The sequence below is a fragment of the Falco biarmicus genome, chromosome 13, assembly GCF_023638135.1.
Source record: "Falco biarmicus isolate bFalBia1 chromosome 13, bFalBia1.pri, whole genome shotgun sequence".
Classification (NCBI taxonomy): domain Eukaryota; kingdom Metazoa; phylum Chordata; class Aves; order Falconiformes; family Falconidae; genus Falco; species Falco biarmicus.
Genome location: NC_079300.1, coordinates 9,061,126 through 9,076,013, shown reverse-complemented (window position 1 = coordinate 9,076,013; position 14,888 = coordinate 9,061,126). Strand labels below are relative to the sequence as shown.

The following is a 14,888-nucleotide window of genomic DNA, read 5'->3' as shown; positions in this document are numbered from 1 at the left end:
CCCCGACCGGGCCCCGCGGCAGCCGGGGTCAGGCCGCGCCCGGCCGCCGGGCAGCGCGCACGCCTTTCGCCAGAAAAACCTTGCTTTCCCGAAGAACTTCGTCTCCCGGTCTCGCAGTGCAGCTCGGAGCACGCCTCCCATTGCCCCCTACTGCTCTGCTACAGGCTCTTTCCTTTATTTTTCAGGCAATCCAATACTAATACCTGTGTTTCAGGTGCCGGTGGCGAGGATTTGGAAGCCACACGTGCCTAGAACAAGCCTTTTGCCTGCCAAGTCCCTCAGCTGCGAGGCCCAGCGGTGCAGCGGACACTGGGCAGCGGCGAGATGCCGTCCCGCTGCAAGCCGCAGTGCCTGTGGGCCCAGCCGGCCGGGGCAGGCGGAGTAGGGCGGTATGGAGGGACAAGCTGTTGGGATACAGGGCGGGAATGCCCAGCCTGAGATGTCTAAGGAACCCTGTGGCAGTGCCAGTAGCCAGCCGGTAGCCAAACCCAGATTTCATGCCTTGAGGGATGGTACCTTTAGCTCAAAATGACATTTTTATGGCATTTGCTGTGTTTCTCTTTGCTTTTCACTTCTAAAGAATACTGTTAGGGGAAGGAGGAACAGGGTGAAGTATCTTTGTAGGACAAAAAACATCAAAATTTAAGTTTTTCAAGCCATATCAAATAACTATTGCATAAGCCTTGACAGCAGCAGGATTAAAGAAATGACTGATCCATTTAAAATTAAGATGTATAATGTAGACAAACAGCCTTCCACCTGCAGTCCACATCACATCCAAGGATTCATCAATCACTTCCAAGCAGGTGATGTGACCTTTGCTAGAACTACCTTTCACCTCAAAAATCAGAAGTTCTAGTAAAATCTCAACAACAAAATTGAAAAGTAAGGTTTTATTCAACTACAATTTAATTCAACTACAAAAGCAGTCTGTGAGAGATAGCAGATCGGTGCAGTCTGTTCTCAGCAATTTAATCAAGTGTTGGGAACAATGTGAAATACCGAGGGCAGAACATGATGTCAGTGGAATGACCTTAGACTTCAGAACAGACATTATGTTGAAGACTTGTGAGCATTGTTGGATGCTGGATAAAAAAACCCCACACACAAATACAGGGTCACCAGACAGATTTATTTTACCCAAGACAACTTTGTACTTTTTTAATAGCTTCTGTTATGATTAATCCAGCATTTATAACCAATGAAAGCCATAAGAAGACACATGAGCTGCCTGATCTGAAACATTGACTCAAACAAAAAGGACAAGTCAAATCACTGATACAAAATCAGTCTTTTCTAAAGTTTGGCACTGCTAGGAAACAGCAAAACGGACAGTCTTTGCTTCAAATAGTCGGTGCAATGTTGCTTAATGTAAAGGAAAAAAAGCGTGGTTTAAGTTTCAAACCACAAAATGATCACAGGTTACTAAAGGACTTGGGCTTACTTCCTTAAAAAAGGTGAGAATTTTTATTGTGGATGAATAGTTCAGGGTCATAAACTTTAAGAGGCACTTTGCATCATTCTCCCTGAGGCATGTAAAACCAGGGGAGTACCTGGCCGGTAGAACCTGAGGAAACACGTCCCCTGTAGTGGCAAGTCTGCCGGATGAAGAGTGCACCTTCCCTGCTAGTTGTCCAAAGTGTAGAAAAATAACTGTAAAGCTCTAAAAGCACGTGGCAGGTACATGTGTGGATGTCCTTGGGGGCAACTTGCCTTATTCACTTTACATGTTTCTGCATTTCTTGGTTAGTAGGGGTTGCATGGCACATATCCACTTCAGTTTTTATATAAACTCTTTTGGTTTGCTTTTTTCCTTCCAATTCACACTTGAAAAGCAGCCTTTGAGTTATTCTACATGTTACCAGGAAGGTTTACCCTTTTCATCTCCAAAAACTGCTTATACAGCTTCTCTACACTAAATGCATTGGGAGTATAAAGTTTTGAGTTTTCATCTTGAGATTTCGCTGACAAGACATATTTTTATGTACTAAAAGTTGTGTAATCACACAGCTGAGGAAGGTCATAAGCAGGGATAAGGTGGTCCATAAAGCCCATTAACCTTCTCCCTGGCTTGATCCTTGCTTTTCAGGTATCTAGCAATCCTTTCATTACAAACTTCAATAAGCATTTTCCTGTTTTTCCCTTGTTCATCTTACTAAGCAAGCCTGTTACAAGAAGTAGAAAGTTAACAGTATCAGTAACTTGAATATATTGCTAAAGATGTTAAATGTACAGCATTACTAGGAAAATACTTAAGTTTAATATTTGTCTGCTGAAATTCTTCCTTCTCATGAGAAGTTTTACATGACAGAGCATAGACTTCAGCTTCAGAACTGTGGCGGCATTTTCAAGACTACATGAAAGACTTGGGCCTCCAAAATCCACTACAAATCAGTAAAAAGTGAATTTATACGCACCACACACTTTAAGAACTTTTCCTTTGTTTTCTGCTCCTTCATCTGACTGTGGATAGTCACAGGCAAACATTTCTGCCTAAATTCTGCCTTCTGAAAACACAGGAGATATCTGAGGTAATAAAACCAAAGCTGCCTTACAATTAATTTTAAAGACTACCCTCCCCACAACTACTTGGCACATGATTCTCCATGTCACTAGATACATATTTAAAACATGAACGTTATGTGACAGTGGTAGGTGCCCCTCAGTAAGGAGTTTTCTGAAATACTAACATAGTGCTGAGCACCGACTGTTTTCATCAATGAAGACTTTCTGCCACGAGGGATTATGTGCCTCTGTTTTAGATCTATTACTGTTTAGAATAGGAAGCAAGCATCATAGCAAAAGTACCTGTTATGCTTCTAAAGCTCATTTAAAAACAAACCATGAAAAAAACCCAAACAAAAACATCCAGAACAATGTAGAAAGGTGTTCCACAGACCACTTTTTGGATGATCTACACAGAGGATTGTCCAGTTCAGAAAGATGCACAAAGTCAATCATCTTTGCTAGTCTGAGGGGTTTTTGTTTTTAACCGTCTGTATAAGAAGTCTTTTACAGACGGGCCACAGGAGGTGAGATGAGAAAATGAATGAGCAGACAAGCATGAATTACACATGCACAAGAGGAAAAAAGTTTGAAACTGGTGACAAAACTAATAAAGGAAGAGCAACATGGCTGACATGAGCAGGGATGAAGGGCATTAACTTATCTAAAGAGAGAAACTTTTGAGACAACGCAGAGAAAACGATAGCACATGTTGAACAACATAAAAGTTGGGGAAAAAATAGTGAAAGATTAGTCTGACTACAAGTAATGAGAAAGAAAGTATTTGTCCGAAGTGGTAGATATAATCCTCATATTCCAAAGATCTGAAGGTATTTTTCTTTCTTCATCTTCCACAAATTACCTGACACAAGGCATTAAAAGTAATTGCTGGCAACTGACATAAGGCATTTTTTCTGATTAACAACTTTAACAGCTATATAGCTTAACTGCCACACAGTTTCTTTCAAATTATCAGAATCAACACAAACATTGTTTATTTTTATTAATTTCCATCAGCAAACAGCAGGATGTATATTACATAGCTCAGTCACAATTTGTCGGTATGCATTTAAGACCATGTGTATTGTCTTAAAATTGTTTAATTGTCAGGTGTGGATTTCATAGAATTGTCAACAAGATTTTTATCAGGTGTTTCATAATGATACCAAGGTCCATCTCCCCTGTGTCTCATCAGTTTACGTGCCTCCAACTCCATCAGCCTAAAAAAAAAAAAAGAGCAACAGATACACTTAACATGAAGTTTACTGGGTTTAATTATACATGTATCTATGTTTAACATCAGGGCATTACTGACAAAAGCGGTGAGTTTAGCGTCTATGGTTCATAAATACTACTGAAGCACAGGCAATATCAAAATATGAAGCGTTCAGCTAAAACATGAGCTATTACATTCTTCCATTCCAAATTTTTTCGGCAAGTCATCTCACAAAAGAGTAACAAATACATCAGTTCTGTCACAGGCTCTTGCCTAGTAAGGGACTAGACAGTTTTGATACAGCTTTTAACGAAAAATAAATAGAAGCAAGAAAATCATAAGTAAATGTGATGGGAGAAGGAGCTATGCTATCTTGGTCCCAATAGCAACAGTTCCTGGAACTCAAACTTTATTCTAACACCACAGTTTCTTCTGTGTAAGTATAAACTCAGTACAATAATGTCGTTGCTGCCCACAAAATTTTCAACACCAACAAGGATCACGATCAGTCCTGTAAACTGTAATTTAGCCACTTAATTAAGCTATGAGCATCAGCAGAGGCAAAAAGAGCTGTCTATTTCCTGACTTGGGAAGACAAAACTATGCCTTTATAAATGCAAACTGCTTTTAAGAGAACCTGTTGTTTTACAAGACTGCCCTTGGATTGTTCCAGTTCTGATAACGTTAATACTGAAGAGGCAGGGACTACAGATACCGTAACCTCCACTTCAGCACCAGCCAGTGGAGCAAGCACTCAGGGTCAAGTGGTACAGAAATAAGCCCTTCATGTCAGCCTCTATCTCAGTATATTAAGCAAAATAAAAAAGTATAATACAGTATGTTATCAGTATTTGAAAACCTTCAACTATACCTAAGTTCAGTTTTCTTCGCTTCAACATCAAGCAAAGCCATCTGTTTCTCATAGTCCTTTTCAGGGGGATCAAGCAAGTAACGAGCTATCCAGCGACTTATAGGGTGCTGGAAAATATAAAAGCAGAGATTATTTATGCAATTTCCAAGTAGAAATGTCATCATAATTAAATCATTTTGTATGTTCCCAGTCCTGAAAACATGTCATCAACACTATGGGTGCTGCCATTCAAACCATAACAGTTAAGTTAAAAATGCGCTCAACTACTTGAAAGATCAGAACCCTAAAAAGCTGTATTTCTTTTGCCATTTTTAATGCCAAAGTAACCTGCAGATGACTATTCTGTAGCAAAATTAAGTTACTGGAAGACACGTAATTTATTTTCTTTCTGATGAAGTTCCTTAAACTGCCACTGTAATCACAGAAATAACTCCAAACCTCTGACCGTAATCAGTAACATTTTAAAGTTTTGCTTCCACATCGAGGTCATTTCACTAGGAACAAAAGCCTAAATGAGTTGAAACAGTCCTAACAGCATTGCTGAATTCAATTACTTCTCAAAATCAAAACAGTGCTTGCAGCAAGAAGTCAGGGACTAATTTTAAGAAAATACAGTGATGTGAAAGAAGCATAACTTTTAGTTTCTGACTATAAAAACCTTCAGTTAGTTCTAGATATAAACTAGATGTGTGATGTTGATGTCACTTCAAACTCCAGTATCTTGACATGGTCTAGTTCCAGAGCAAGAAAGACAAAAACTGCCTGCTAAGAATAAAGAGAACAGAAGACTGTTCTTACTATTTAGGAGTATGATAGAAGAATTCTTGGCATATAGTTTTAGCAGTTTACTTGCATAAAGTTAAGGACAATTTGCATCTACTTGTGTCAATAAACAGATTTCCTACAGCAACACATGTGTTCTGTAAAGCTGGAAAAAAAGTTTACCAAAATCATAACTGCACAATTTGAGTTCTACTGCACCGATACCCAAAGGCAGGGATAAGGCCATCCTCATTATCATACTCCACACATTTTACTCCCGAAAGTACGATCAAGAGGAAGGCTGTCCATAACATGCCACCCTTTTACATGTTACACTCACTTTGTAATATTCCCAGTACTCTGGAACATACCCTTCAGGAATCTCTGCAAGTTCAGCTTCACCTGACAAGGAAAGGAGGGGAGGAACATTTAATTCAAGTATTATTTTTTTAAAGTACCTTATGTTCTGCCTTTCACATTAAGGAAAAATTGTTATTTCACATAAAGAGCACTTAATCCTTCAATCTGAGCTCTATTCAGTAAAATTGGACCTGTAATTTTTCCAGACACTTCACACCGCAATTCACATCTAGCTCACAGACTTTAAGCCACACAACAGAAGGGCGAAATCAGCAGCTGCACAGAAGAAATAACTTGGATCAAGTCCACAGAAATGCCCTTTAAAGTATATGAGCTGAAAGCATGGATTTTTCCTTATTTCTCTATTAAATTAATTCCATATTATTACAGTAGTAGATTTAAAACTTTTACTGTCAGGCTGAATTTTGGGGTTTTTGCTAGATAAAAAACGACAGTTGCAGCGTATGCAGCCTTAAAGAAGTACGTAAAACAAGATAATACAAGTTCCTCATAGGAATACAGAACTGTTCATGAAACCTCACTGCTGTTTGAAACTGTCAAAAGATGGAATTTTTCTGTTTTTAAAAAAGCAACAACTACAGAAAAATAAAAATGCTGGTAACATCTATGTACTTATACAATATTACTGTAACTGTTAGGCCTATTTCACGGTCTTCCAAAGAGCAAGCCTTAAAAGATCTCTGCTTTCTATCCAGCATACTTAAGTTTCCATTTAGCAACTCTGACTGTGTACTTAGCTTTGTCAAGACAGAGCACTCACCAATGAATATGTTGACATATGTTATGAATAGTGCTGCTGGTATTCCCGTCAGAAATATATAGAATCTCTGTATAGGTGATAAAAAGAAAAAGAAACAGTATGGGAAACTCGGAAGCCTGACAAAAGTTAGATTAGTCTGGTAATGATGGAACAGCCAATAATTCTCTGCTTTGCATTCACAGGTTAGGTAGGGATGTTGTATATGAAGACATATTGCTCCTTAAAATGCATTAATTAAAAAAAGATAATACAGAAACAGCGATGCTGTGTCAGTCCATGAGCCTATTTAGTTCAACTTTCAATCTCCCGGAGAGGTCAGTCTCTGCAGAAGCAGACAGTAACGCTCTCCACGAACATGATGACTGGCTTCAGCGTTTCACTGTAATGAGGCGCTAACACCAATGCAATATAATCCAACATAAATACAACCGCTGCTGGCTTTGGTCACCGTGGAAGACAGATGCAGGAAGCCTGATCACACAAAGGGAGTTGTATCAAATTGGCTGTTAGCTTTCCTAATAATCTGAAACCAAGCTTTTTAGCGGTCAAACTCAGGTCAGGCTTCCTAAGTCTCATCTGTGCTGTTAGTGGTTTAGGGAACTGAAGGCAAACCCTACAGAAGAGTAACATCATACCTTTTTAAAAGAAGGACGGAATGGAAAGCATTTGTAGGTTATGCATGTCTGAACACAGACACATAATTTAAGAATGCTACTACAGCATTAATTTAACTACCTATCACAATCTTTGCCATGTAGCCAATCGTTTTACTTTACCTGGCCCTGATTTTACAATAGACGACAAAAATTTCATTAGGAGGAGGACTGGAAGTTCTTATTTATGTGAATAGCACCAAACGCATTTTAGACGCCACCTCATGAACAACAGGGAAAGCTGTATTTTAGACACTTTCACCATTTGCGAGCAACGTGTCACACTGAATGTAATAAATTTGTTCTTAACTCACCAACAAGTTCAGAAATCGAGTATCATAGAAACTTGTTGCCTTGATAATAAACATTCTCTTCCCATGGTCACTGCTATGTCGCACAGGTGCTGAAAGCGGAACCAAAGCATTATGGTTTTTTTTTTCTCCCTTTCATGATTTTGCCAGGTCACGGTCAACATCACGTAAAAGAAAAAAAAAAAGGAGTATATAGCACCAGCTGAGTAGTTAGGCGCTGCTTTTCTGGAGGATGCCAATATTCCTCAGAGCCTGCGTGAACTAATCTCCTGTATTGCTAAACCTCCTGTTTTTCTTCTTAACTTTAGACGCTGTTTCTGCCTGTAAGTCCCAACAAATAAATCACTGAATACATACAGGGCCAAGGAAATCCACATATCAGCCGTGTTCGCAGGTCTGGCCTCCCACCAATTCCCATCCCTGTTTTGCCCAAGAAACGGGATTTCTCAGCAGAACGGAGCTACGCGCAGTGCCCCGCGGGGCCCTTCCCCGCGCCCACAACGGGCCGCTCAGCACCGCCGCTCAGCACCGCGCTCCTGCCCCAGCCCCGGCGCCAGGCCCGGGCCCGCCGGCCCCCTCAGCCCCGGACGGACGGCCCCCCGGCTCCGCCGGGACGCGGCCCCCGTCCGGCGCCGGCCGCCCCGGGGGGGCCTCCCTGAGGGGCCTCCGCGCCCCTCTGCTCAGCAGGACACCTCAGCAGGAGCCCGCTCCCCTCCTCAGCAGGACTCCGCTCCCCAAGGTCACCTCGCCCCTGCCACCCCCGCCCTCCTCGTTCCCGCCGCCGAGGCCCTACCGACGGTGCCGGGGAGGCGGGCGGTCCCGACGAGCCAGGGGAGGCGAGCGCTGCCCGCCGCGCCGCTCGCCACCCGCCGAGCTCCCCAGGCAGCCGCTGCCCGAAGCAGCAGGCTCATGGCCGCCATAGCTGGACCTGGCACGGGGGCGGGGCCGGCGGCGCCGCTGCTTTCCGCGGTGAGGTGAAGCTAGGCGGCCGCCATCTTGGAAAAGGGCAGACCCTTCCGTCACCTTCCGGCGCCCTCGCGGGACGCCGTCCGCGGCGCTGGGCATTGTGGGAGGGGCGGTGCGCGTCATGGCGGCGGCCGCGGCGGTGGCCGCGCTGTGCCGGCGCCTCCCGGGCGCGCTGCGGCTGTCAGGAGCGTGGCCGGGCCCCGCGGCTGCCGGCCCCCCCGGGTAGGCTCCGCGGCGCGGGGGCTGAGGCTCGGCCGCCGGCTGGCTGGGGCGGGCTGCGGGGCGGGCTGCCCGCGGGCGCCTGGGCCGAGCTTCCCCCGCCCGCTGCTGGGCCGCCGGCGTGCCAGCGCCTCCGGCCTGGCTCGGGGTTGTGCTTACACCCTGCGCTTGCTGCTTTCGCCGTTTGGTCACCGTAGGAGAACGTGTTCTTGTACCGCGTAGTTCAAACTTACTATTTTAATTTTCAAATTTTTATTTATCCCCGAGTATCTGTATTAAGTGAGACGTGGGGGAGGAGAAAACACCAAACTGACGTTTTTATGAAGAACTAAACCCGTGCCTTTTCCCCCCCTAGACTGGGGCATTCCTCTGCCTGTAGGACCTGTGCCTTTGAATTAAACAGTCTAATGTAGCTGAATACCATTTTTCTTACCATACATAGTTTTCCTTCTGATTCTTATGCAGATTGACGCTGAATCTGTTCCACAAGGGCCTAGCAAAAGTTGAGCCCCTCTGTCAGCTGAAGTTTCTGCACACTACTTTGTCTCGGAAAGGTCTGGAGGAGTTTTTTGATGATCCAGGAAACTGGGGAGAAAAAAGTGTAAAGTCTGGTGAGTTTTGTTTAGCATTTCTGATGGCAATCTTTGAGTCACTTTTGCTCAGCTGAAATCTGACCGATTCTTTTGCATTATTGGAAGTATTCATAGCTACATGAAACTTTATTTATATGTGTATGTACATACATATACTTGTGCATCTTTATGCCTATTAATTTTGTCTGCGTGTATTCCGTGTTTATGAAAGCAAGTAGCTCTATGCAGCAAAATATTGTGTTGTAGATCCTCTGCCTTGCTCTTCAGTGTGCGTATCACAGAAGAGGTGTTCTTTGAAGAAATATACGGTACTATGGAAGAAAAATACTTCAGTGTAAAGGTTTATCTTATAGATATCCCTGTTTCCAGCCTTTTCTAAACACAAATAAACAGTACATGTAATTGCCTTTTTAATGTATTTGTATATTGAAAGTAGAGCTGAATATCCACAAGCACAGCTTCCCAAGCAGTAGTTTTTTAAAAAAGTTGTCCTTGTTCAGTTACGTCAGCTGAGCCTGCTAATAGAAGCATGGGTGGGTTTTTTTTTTCAGAATTGGTGAACTTTGTTCTATTAACTTGATCTTTTAATTTTTAATTATTTTTTTTTTTTTACAGGGGATGCATGGAATATAAAGCAACTAAGGGGCAAGAGTAGTGAAGACTTGCACAAACTTTGGTAAGTAAATTTTACTGGAGTAGCTTCTCTTGTTTCAAAGTAGCTCTGCACGTTGTATTAAAATGTGGCTAGTGAACTTACTGGCCAGTAAGTTTAGTCTGCCATACAGCTCTGCATGCTTAAGCCTACTTTGGGCTTGGAACAGCCAAGGTTCTGGTACTGCTTAGAATACAAGAGCCGTACTGCAGGTGGTTGTGTGATGGTTGTATCCAGTACAAAAACTTCAGGTTTGGTACAACGAGGCTGAGTTTAAACTCTTTGGGACTTGTTTGAACTGAAAGACACGCTTGGTTGTAAGTGACCTCTGGTGAAGCTAACAAGTAAATTAGATCAGGTTGCTCAGGTCTCCATCCATTCTGATTATGAAAGTCTCTGAGGCTGGAGACTGCATCACCACTCCAGGCAACCTGTGCCAGGTTATTACCGTGAATAGTTTTTACCTTGCCATGTCTTGTCCTTTTGCTGTGCACCTGTAAGAAGAGTCTCTGTCCAGGTAGTGGGAAACTACTTGATGTTAACCTCTTCCCTCCTTAGCCTTCTTTATTTCAGGTTAAGTAAACCTGTCTTCCTCAGCCTCTCCTTGTACGTCCTGTACATCAGCCCTCCCCTCGCCACCTTTACTGGGCTTTCTCCAGTTGGTCAGTATCTTTTTGCATCCTTCTATGAAGCTAGCAGGTATAGGGTATGGGATTATAGGTTGGATAACGGTGCTCTATCCAGCAGGGTAGTGAATCATTAATCACTAATGCATCCAGAAATTATTTTTTAAGTACTGTGCCTTTCTGATCTAGGTATGTCCTACTGAAGGAAAAAAACATGCTTTTAACGTTAGAGCAAGAATCAAAAAGACAACACAGGCCTATGCCAAGTCCGGAACGACTAGACAAGGTAACTTTTTCATACTAGCTAAAAACATAACTGTAAGTAAAATTGCTGAATGAAAGATGAAGTGTTTGTAACCTTGTTGCAGACCTTTTTTTTAAGCTATTCCCCTGATTTTAGTATATGCACAAACACTGTGCCCAAGCAACATAGTGGAAAAGGCCTTTCCACCTGCTATATCATGTATCGTGTTAAGAAATACTTCGCCATCTTCATGCCCTGAAACCGCACTAGAGGATTTTTAGAAACTTTCCAGTAAAACTTCAAGATTATCTCTATCCTTACCCTCCACAAACTTTTTTTTAGCTACTTAACTGCTGCCATCTCCTTGCCTCTGACATTGTCATCTCCAAACTTGGGCCCTTTGGTTCATGTTTGTCTTCACTTCTGTCATTCCCTCCTTCTGCATTATTGCAGTTCTGCCACTGATTTATTAAATTCTTCACTCAGTATCTTTACTGTTGAAAACTTGATTTACTTATAAATTAACTGCCATCTCTATGCTTATGACTCACAGATGGAAATTGGCAGTTTCACTGGCCAGTTAAATAATACAGCTGTTTGACACAAGAGATACTCCCAGATACCCCCGTATTTATCCAAATTGATTTGTGAAAAGACTGACCTTTACACTGTTAATCTGATTTTCTTCATATGGTTAATAATTTGACTGTTACTTGCCACCACATGCACCTGCAACTGCATTATGATTTTTTTGTGTCAGACATGGATTTATTTGGTCTGTTGTCATTTCATCACTGTACTTATACACTAGGCAAGATCCAATATAAAACTCTTCTCTGGATCTCTTAGTGTACCTTGTTCTAATTTATGACAATACAGTATTTCAACTTTATCTTGTGATTCCCATTCTGAATGGTATTTTCTGCTTAGCCCCACCTACAAATTCCATATTCAGCAATTACAAATCACAGTAGAACTTGTTTTGGGAGAGAACTTAAGTAAGTGGCCCCAAGTGCTTCAAAAGTCAAATCTTACTAATTGCCTGTTTGGTTTTGGCTGAAGCCCAAGAAAAGCAGAAGTCAAGCACCAGTTAAATGCTGTGATTGCAGAGACAAAATACAGCAATCTGCTTATTAAAATTTGCTCTAGCAGCTCCCCAACACATTTAACATTGCCATATGTAACGCAGTGTGTTACAGTAATCTTGTGAGACAGACCTGACTAAAAACTTTCAACTCAGTTGTCACAGCTCGGTCAAGTCAGCTTTCTAATGCCAGCAGGCATTACCAAGGCTGTGACCAGACTCCAGAGTGAAGAACTAGAACAACAGCCAACCAGTAGAAACCATCTGACAGAAAAACATACAGCGTTACCTTCTATTTGCTTCTCCTACTTCCTTCCCACCCTGCCTCAGAGCTTTCTATACTTCTAGCATCAGCATTAGATCTGGCTTTATGTATTAGCCAGCTAGCCTTTAATCAAATATCAGACCATCAGTTATTTCATATCTGTTCTACTTGTAAGTTAGATTTTTAAAGCACCCATTCTTGACTGTTCTAGTACACAGGGACAATTCAGCCATTTCACTCCGTCCACAACTGTGAGGTAACTCATGATGGAGCTCCTAGTCTGTTTTGCCTTTGCTTTTCCTTTTAAATTTTGTCTTAGATCTTCACTTGAGATCTTACTAATTGTCAGCATTGTGTTTTGTTGGCCCATCCTAAAACTGTGTCCTATTTCCAGGTTAAAAAGTCTATGAGAAATATAGACTTGGTTGTCAGAGAAAGAGAAATTGCTTTGAGGCTTTTACAAACTGGCCATGAAAAACCAGCACCTGGCGAGTGGAGGCATGACTTCCTGGGACGCACCTACTGGTATGGAAAAGAGAACTTTTTTTCATACATGTGAATTTTTCTTGTGGCATGTCTCTATCAGAAAATCCTTACAGTATATACATACCTTCTTGATTATGTATAGAAGGAAACATGTTTTCTGGTCAGCATTCACTTCTCCTTGAGTATTGTTTTTTTTTATTGGTGTGGTTATAATTGTTGCTAAATAAATCTACGGCAAACTCTACCAATCGTAACAGAGCTAGTGCCATGTAACTAAGTGGTTTCTGTACTCAGAGGATGTCTGTTACTGTAGGTGTTCTGTAATGCATGAATGAACTAGGGAGTACTGTTCAAGTTGAGCCATCTGGATGTCCCTAGTTAAAACGCAAAATCCGCATATTTGGGGACAATCACAGACTATTGCATGAGACCACATAAACATCCACTGGATTTCCCTACTTGGCAGATAATTAACTTGGAAGCTTCTACCTTTAGAATTATTATTGTCCAGATAGTTTCAGTAATCTATAATTTCAGGTGATGCTGCTGAAGGCTCTGGCAGGACCTGCTGTTTCATTAACTGGTATTTTACTGTCATCATATTGCCTTCAGGAGCACTAATTACAGTATTCAGCTTTGCAGTAACAGTGTAGATAACAGAAGGTCACACACTATAATAATGGTGACTTTTCCGTCATTATCCATTTGTTTACCCGTTAAATATAAATCAGCAGTGGTACTAGATGCACCAACTGCTAGATTTACATCTCTAGGGATAAGGCTTCTGTGTATCTCTTTCTGCTTGGAGAAACTGTCTACAAGGAAGGGTTTGCCCTTGTATTTGGAAGCCCAGTCCGCAGTTGAAGCAGGGGGAAGGGGCAGACAGTATGAAATGGTCTTTTAAGCTCATGCAGAAGCTGCAATACAGATAGTAGTAGGTCTGACACAATCTGGATGCACTGGAGTCTGTAGGTAAGCCTGCATAAGCCATCTGTGCAGCCCATCTGCAAGAGAAACCCCAAGCAGAAGAGAAAGACTTATGTTCAGGCAGATTTGTACTTAACATGACACTCCCAACACTGGCATTTGAAAGAATACTGTAGTAGAAACAAAACTTTACTCACACAAATTGTTCACATTAGCGTTTGAAAGTTTTCTTATGGAGTAACTTCAAATACAAGTGCAAAGAATCACTATCTATACTGGGCCCTCTCTTCATAGTTTTTGAAGCAAGACTGCTTTTGACAGAAAGACACTGAGCTACATCGGAGATGTATTTACAAACCAAGCCAGCAATAGAGCTGAAAGTAGATACCCACACAGAAATTCTGTGATCTACTGGTCAGACCCCTTTACCATTGTACTGTAACCAAGTGCAACTGGTAGAATTCAAGAACGAAGGCAAAAAGTGTATGTTCTGTAATCACTTTCATCTGTCTTTAACAGGTACACTTATAAGGAATGGCCAATACCATGGTACTTGAACAAAAAATACCGAAAGAGGAAATTCTATTACTTACCTCACGTGGATCGCTTCATCAGGTAAAAAGATTTTTTTGACATTGAGTTATTTTCTGGTATGTTCCTCAGTCTTCCTTGTTCCACTTCACAAGGAAAAAAGGAGTAATTATCTTGTTGGTTTTACAGCTAATACACTGAAAATAAGGCTTTTTAAAATTACAGCTTGCTCTTGTTTCTTCTTGCTGTTTCCATCTTAGTTATTAAGAGACTTGGTTATCTGTGAAGTTGCACTGTAAAACTTTGTGCAGACTACCTAAGATCCTCCCAGAGGTTGAATTTCTGTAGGATTCAAAAGCAGCAGAAAACCAATATTTATTTGCTTAGCAGGCATTTTTGCTCATCAAAAGCAAATTAATACTGAAGTTGTTAATCACTGGGAGCCTCTCTTTGATTAGGGGGTTGAGCTCATTAAGGTTGTTATACAACCTATCTAGAAATTAACCACACTGACTTCTTTATTTCAGGCTTAGACTTGAAAAATCTTTACGTATAAGGGCAAGAAGGCAAAACCTAGAGAGGAAGAGGCAGAAGCTCTTGCAAATTAAGTTCCCTCATCTTGCTGTGAAATCTCAGGGCCAGTAACATACTGCAAGAGTGCTGCAAGCAACTGGCTGAGTACCTGAGTACCTCTGACTGGAACATGAAACGAGTTCTGAAACGAGTCGACAACTAGCCTGAGCGTTCCTGAGGGTCGTCTTCATCTGGTGTTTTTTTTAATCCCACATTTGACTTAAATTAAATTTATCTGGAATGAAAAAGCAGCCTTGGTGCGT

General features: G+C 41.8%; 2 protein-coding genes across 2 annotated transcripts; one reads left to right on the top strand and one right to left on the bottom strand.

Moving 5' to 3' along the window:
• Nucleotides 1–3,474: 3,474 nt before the first annotated feature.
• On the bottom strand, nucleotides 3,475–8,415 carry NDUFB5 (NADH:ubiquinone oxidoreductase subunit B5). Its single transcript, XM_056358676.1, has 6 exons — nucleotides 8,253–8,415; nucleotides 7,463–7,551; nucleotides 6,496–6,562; nucleotides 5,695–5,756; nucleotides 4,593–4,699; nucleotides 3,475–3,725 (listed from the first exon to the last, which is right to left on the bottom strand). The coding sequence occupies exons 1-6, from the start codon at nucleotides 8,377–8,379 to the stop codon at nucleotides 3,605–3,607; spliced, it is 573 nt and encodes a 190-aa protein (XP_056214651.1). The 5' UTR covers nucleotides 8,380–8,415; the 3' UTR covers nucleotides 3,475–3,604.
• A 78-nt stretch (nucleotides 8,416–8,493) lies between these two features.
• On the top strand, nucleotides 8,494–14,873 carry MRPL47 (mitochondrial ribosomal protein L47). The gene is made up of 7 exons (XM_056358675.1): nucleotides 8,494–8,647; nucleotides 9,110–9,255; nucleotides 9,853–9,913; nucleotides 10,705–10,801; nucleotides 12,503–12,633; nucleotides 14,041–14,136; nucleotides 14,580–14,873. The coding sequence occupies exons 1-7, from the start codon at nucleotides 8,547–8,549 to the stop codon at nucleotides 14,695–14,697; spliced, it is 750 nt and encodes a 249-aa protein (XP_056214650.1). The 5' UTR covers nucleotides 8,494–8,546; the 3' UTR covers nucleotides 14,698–14,873.
• Nucleotides 14,874–14,888: the final 15 nt, after the last annotated feature.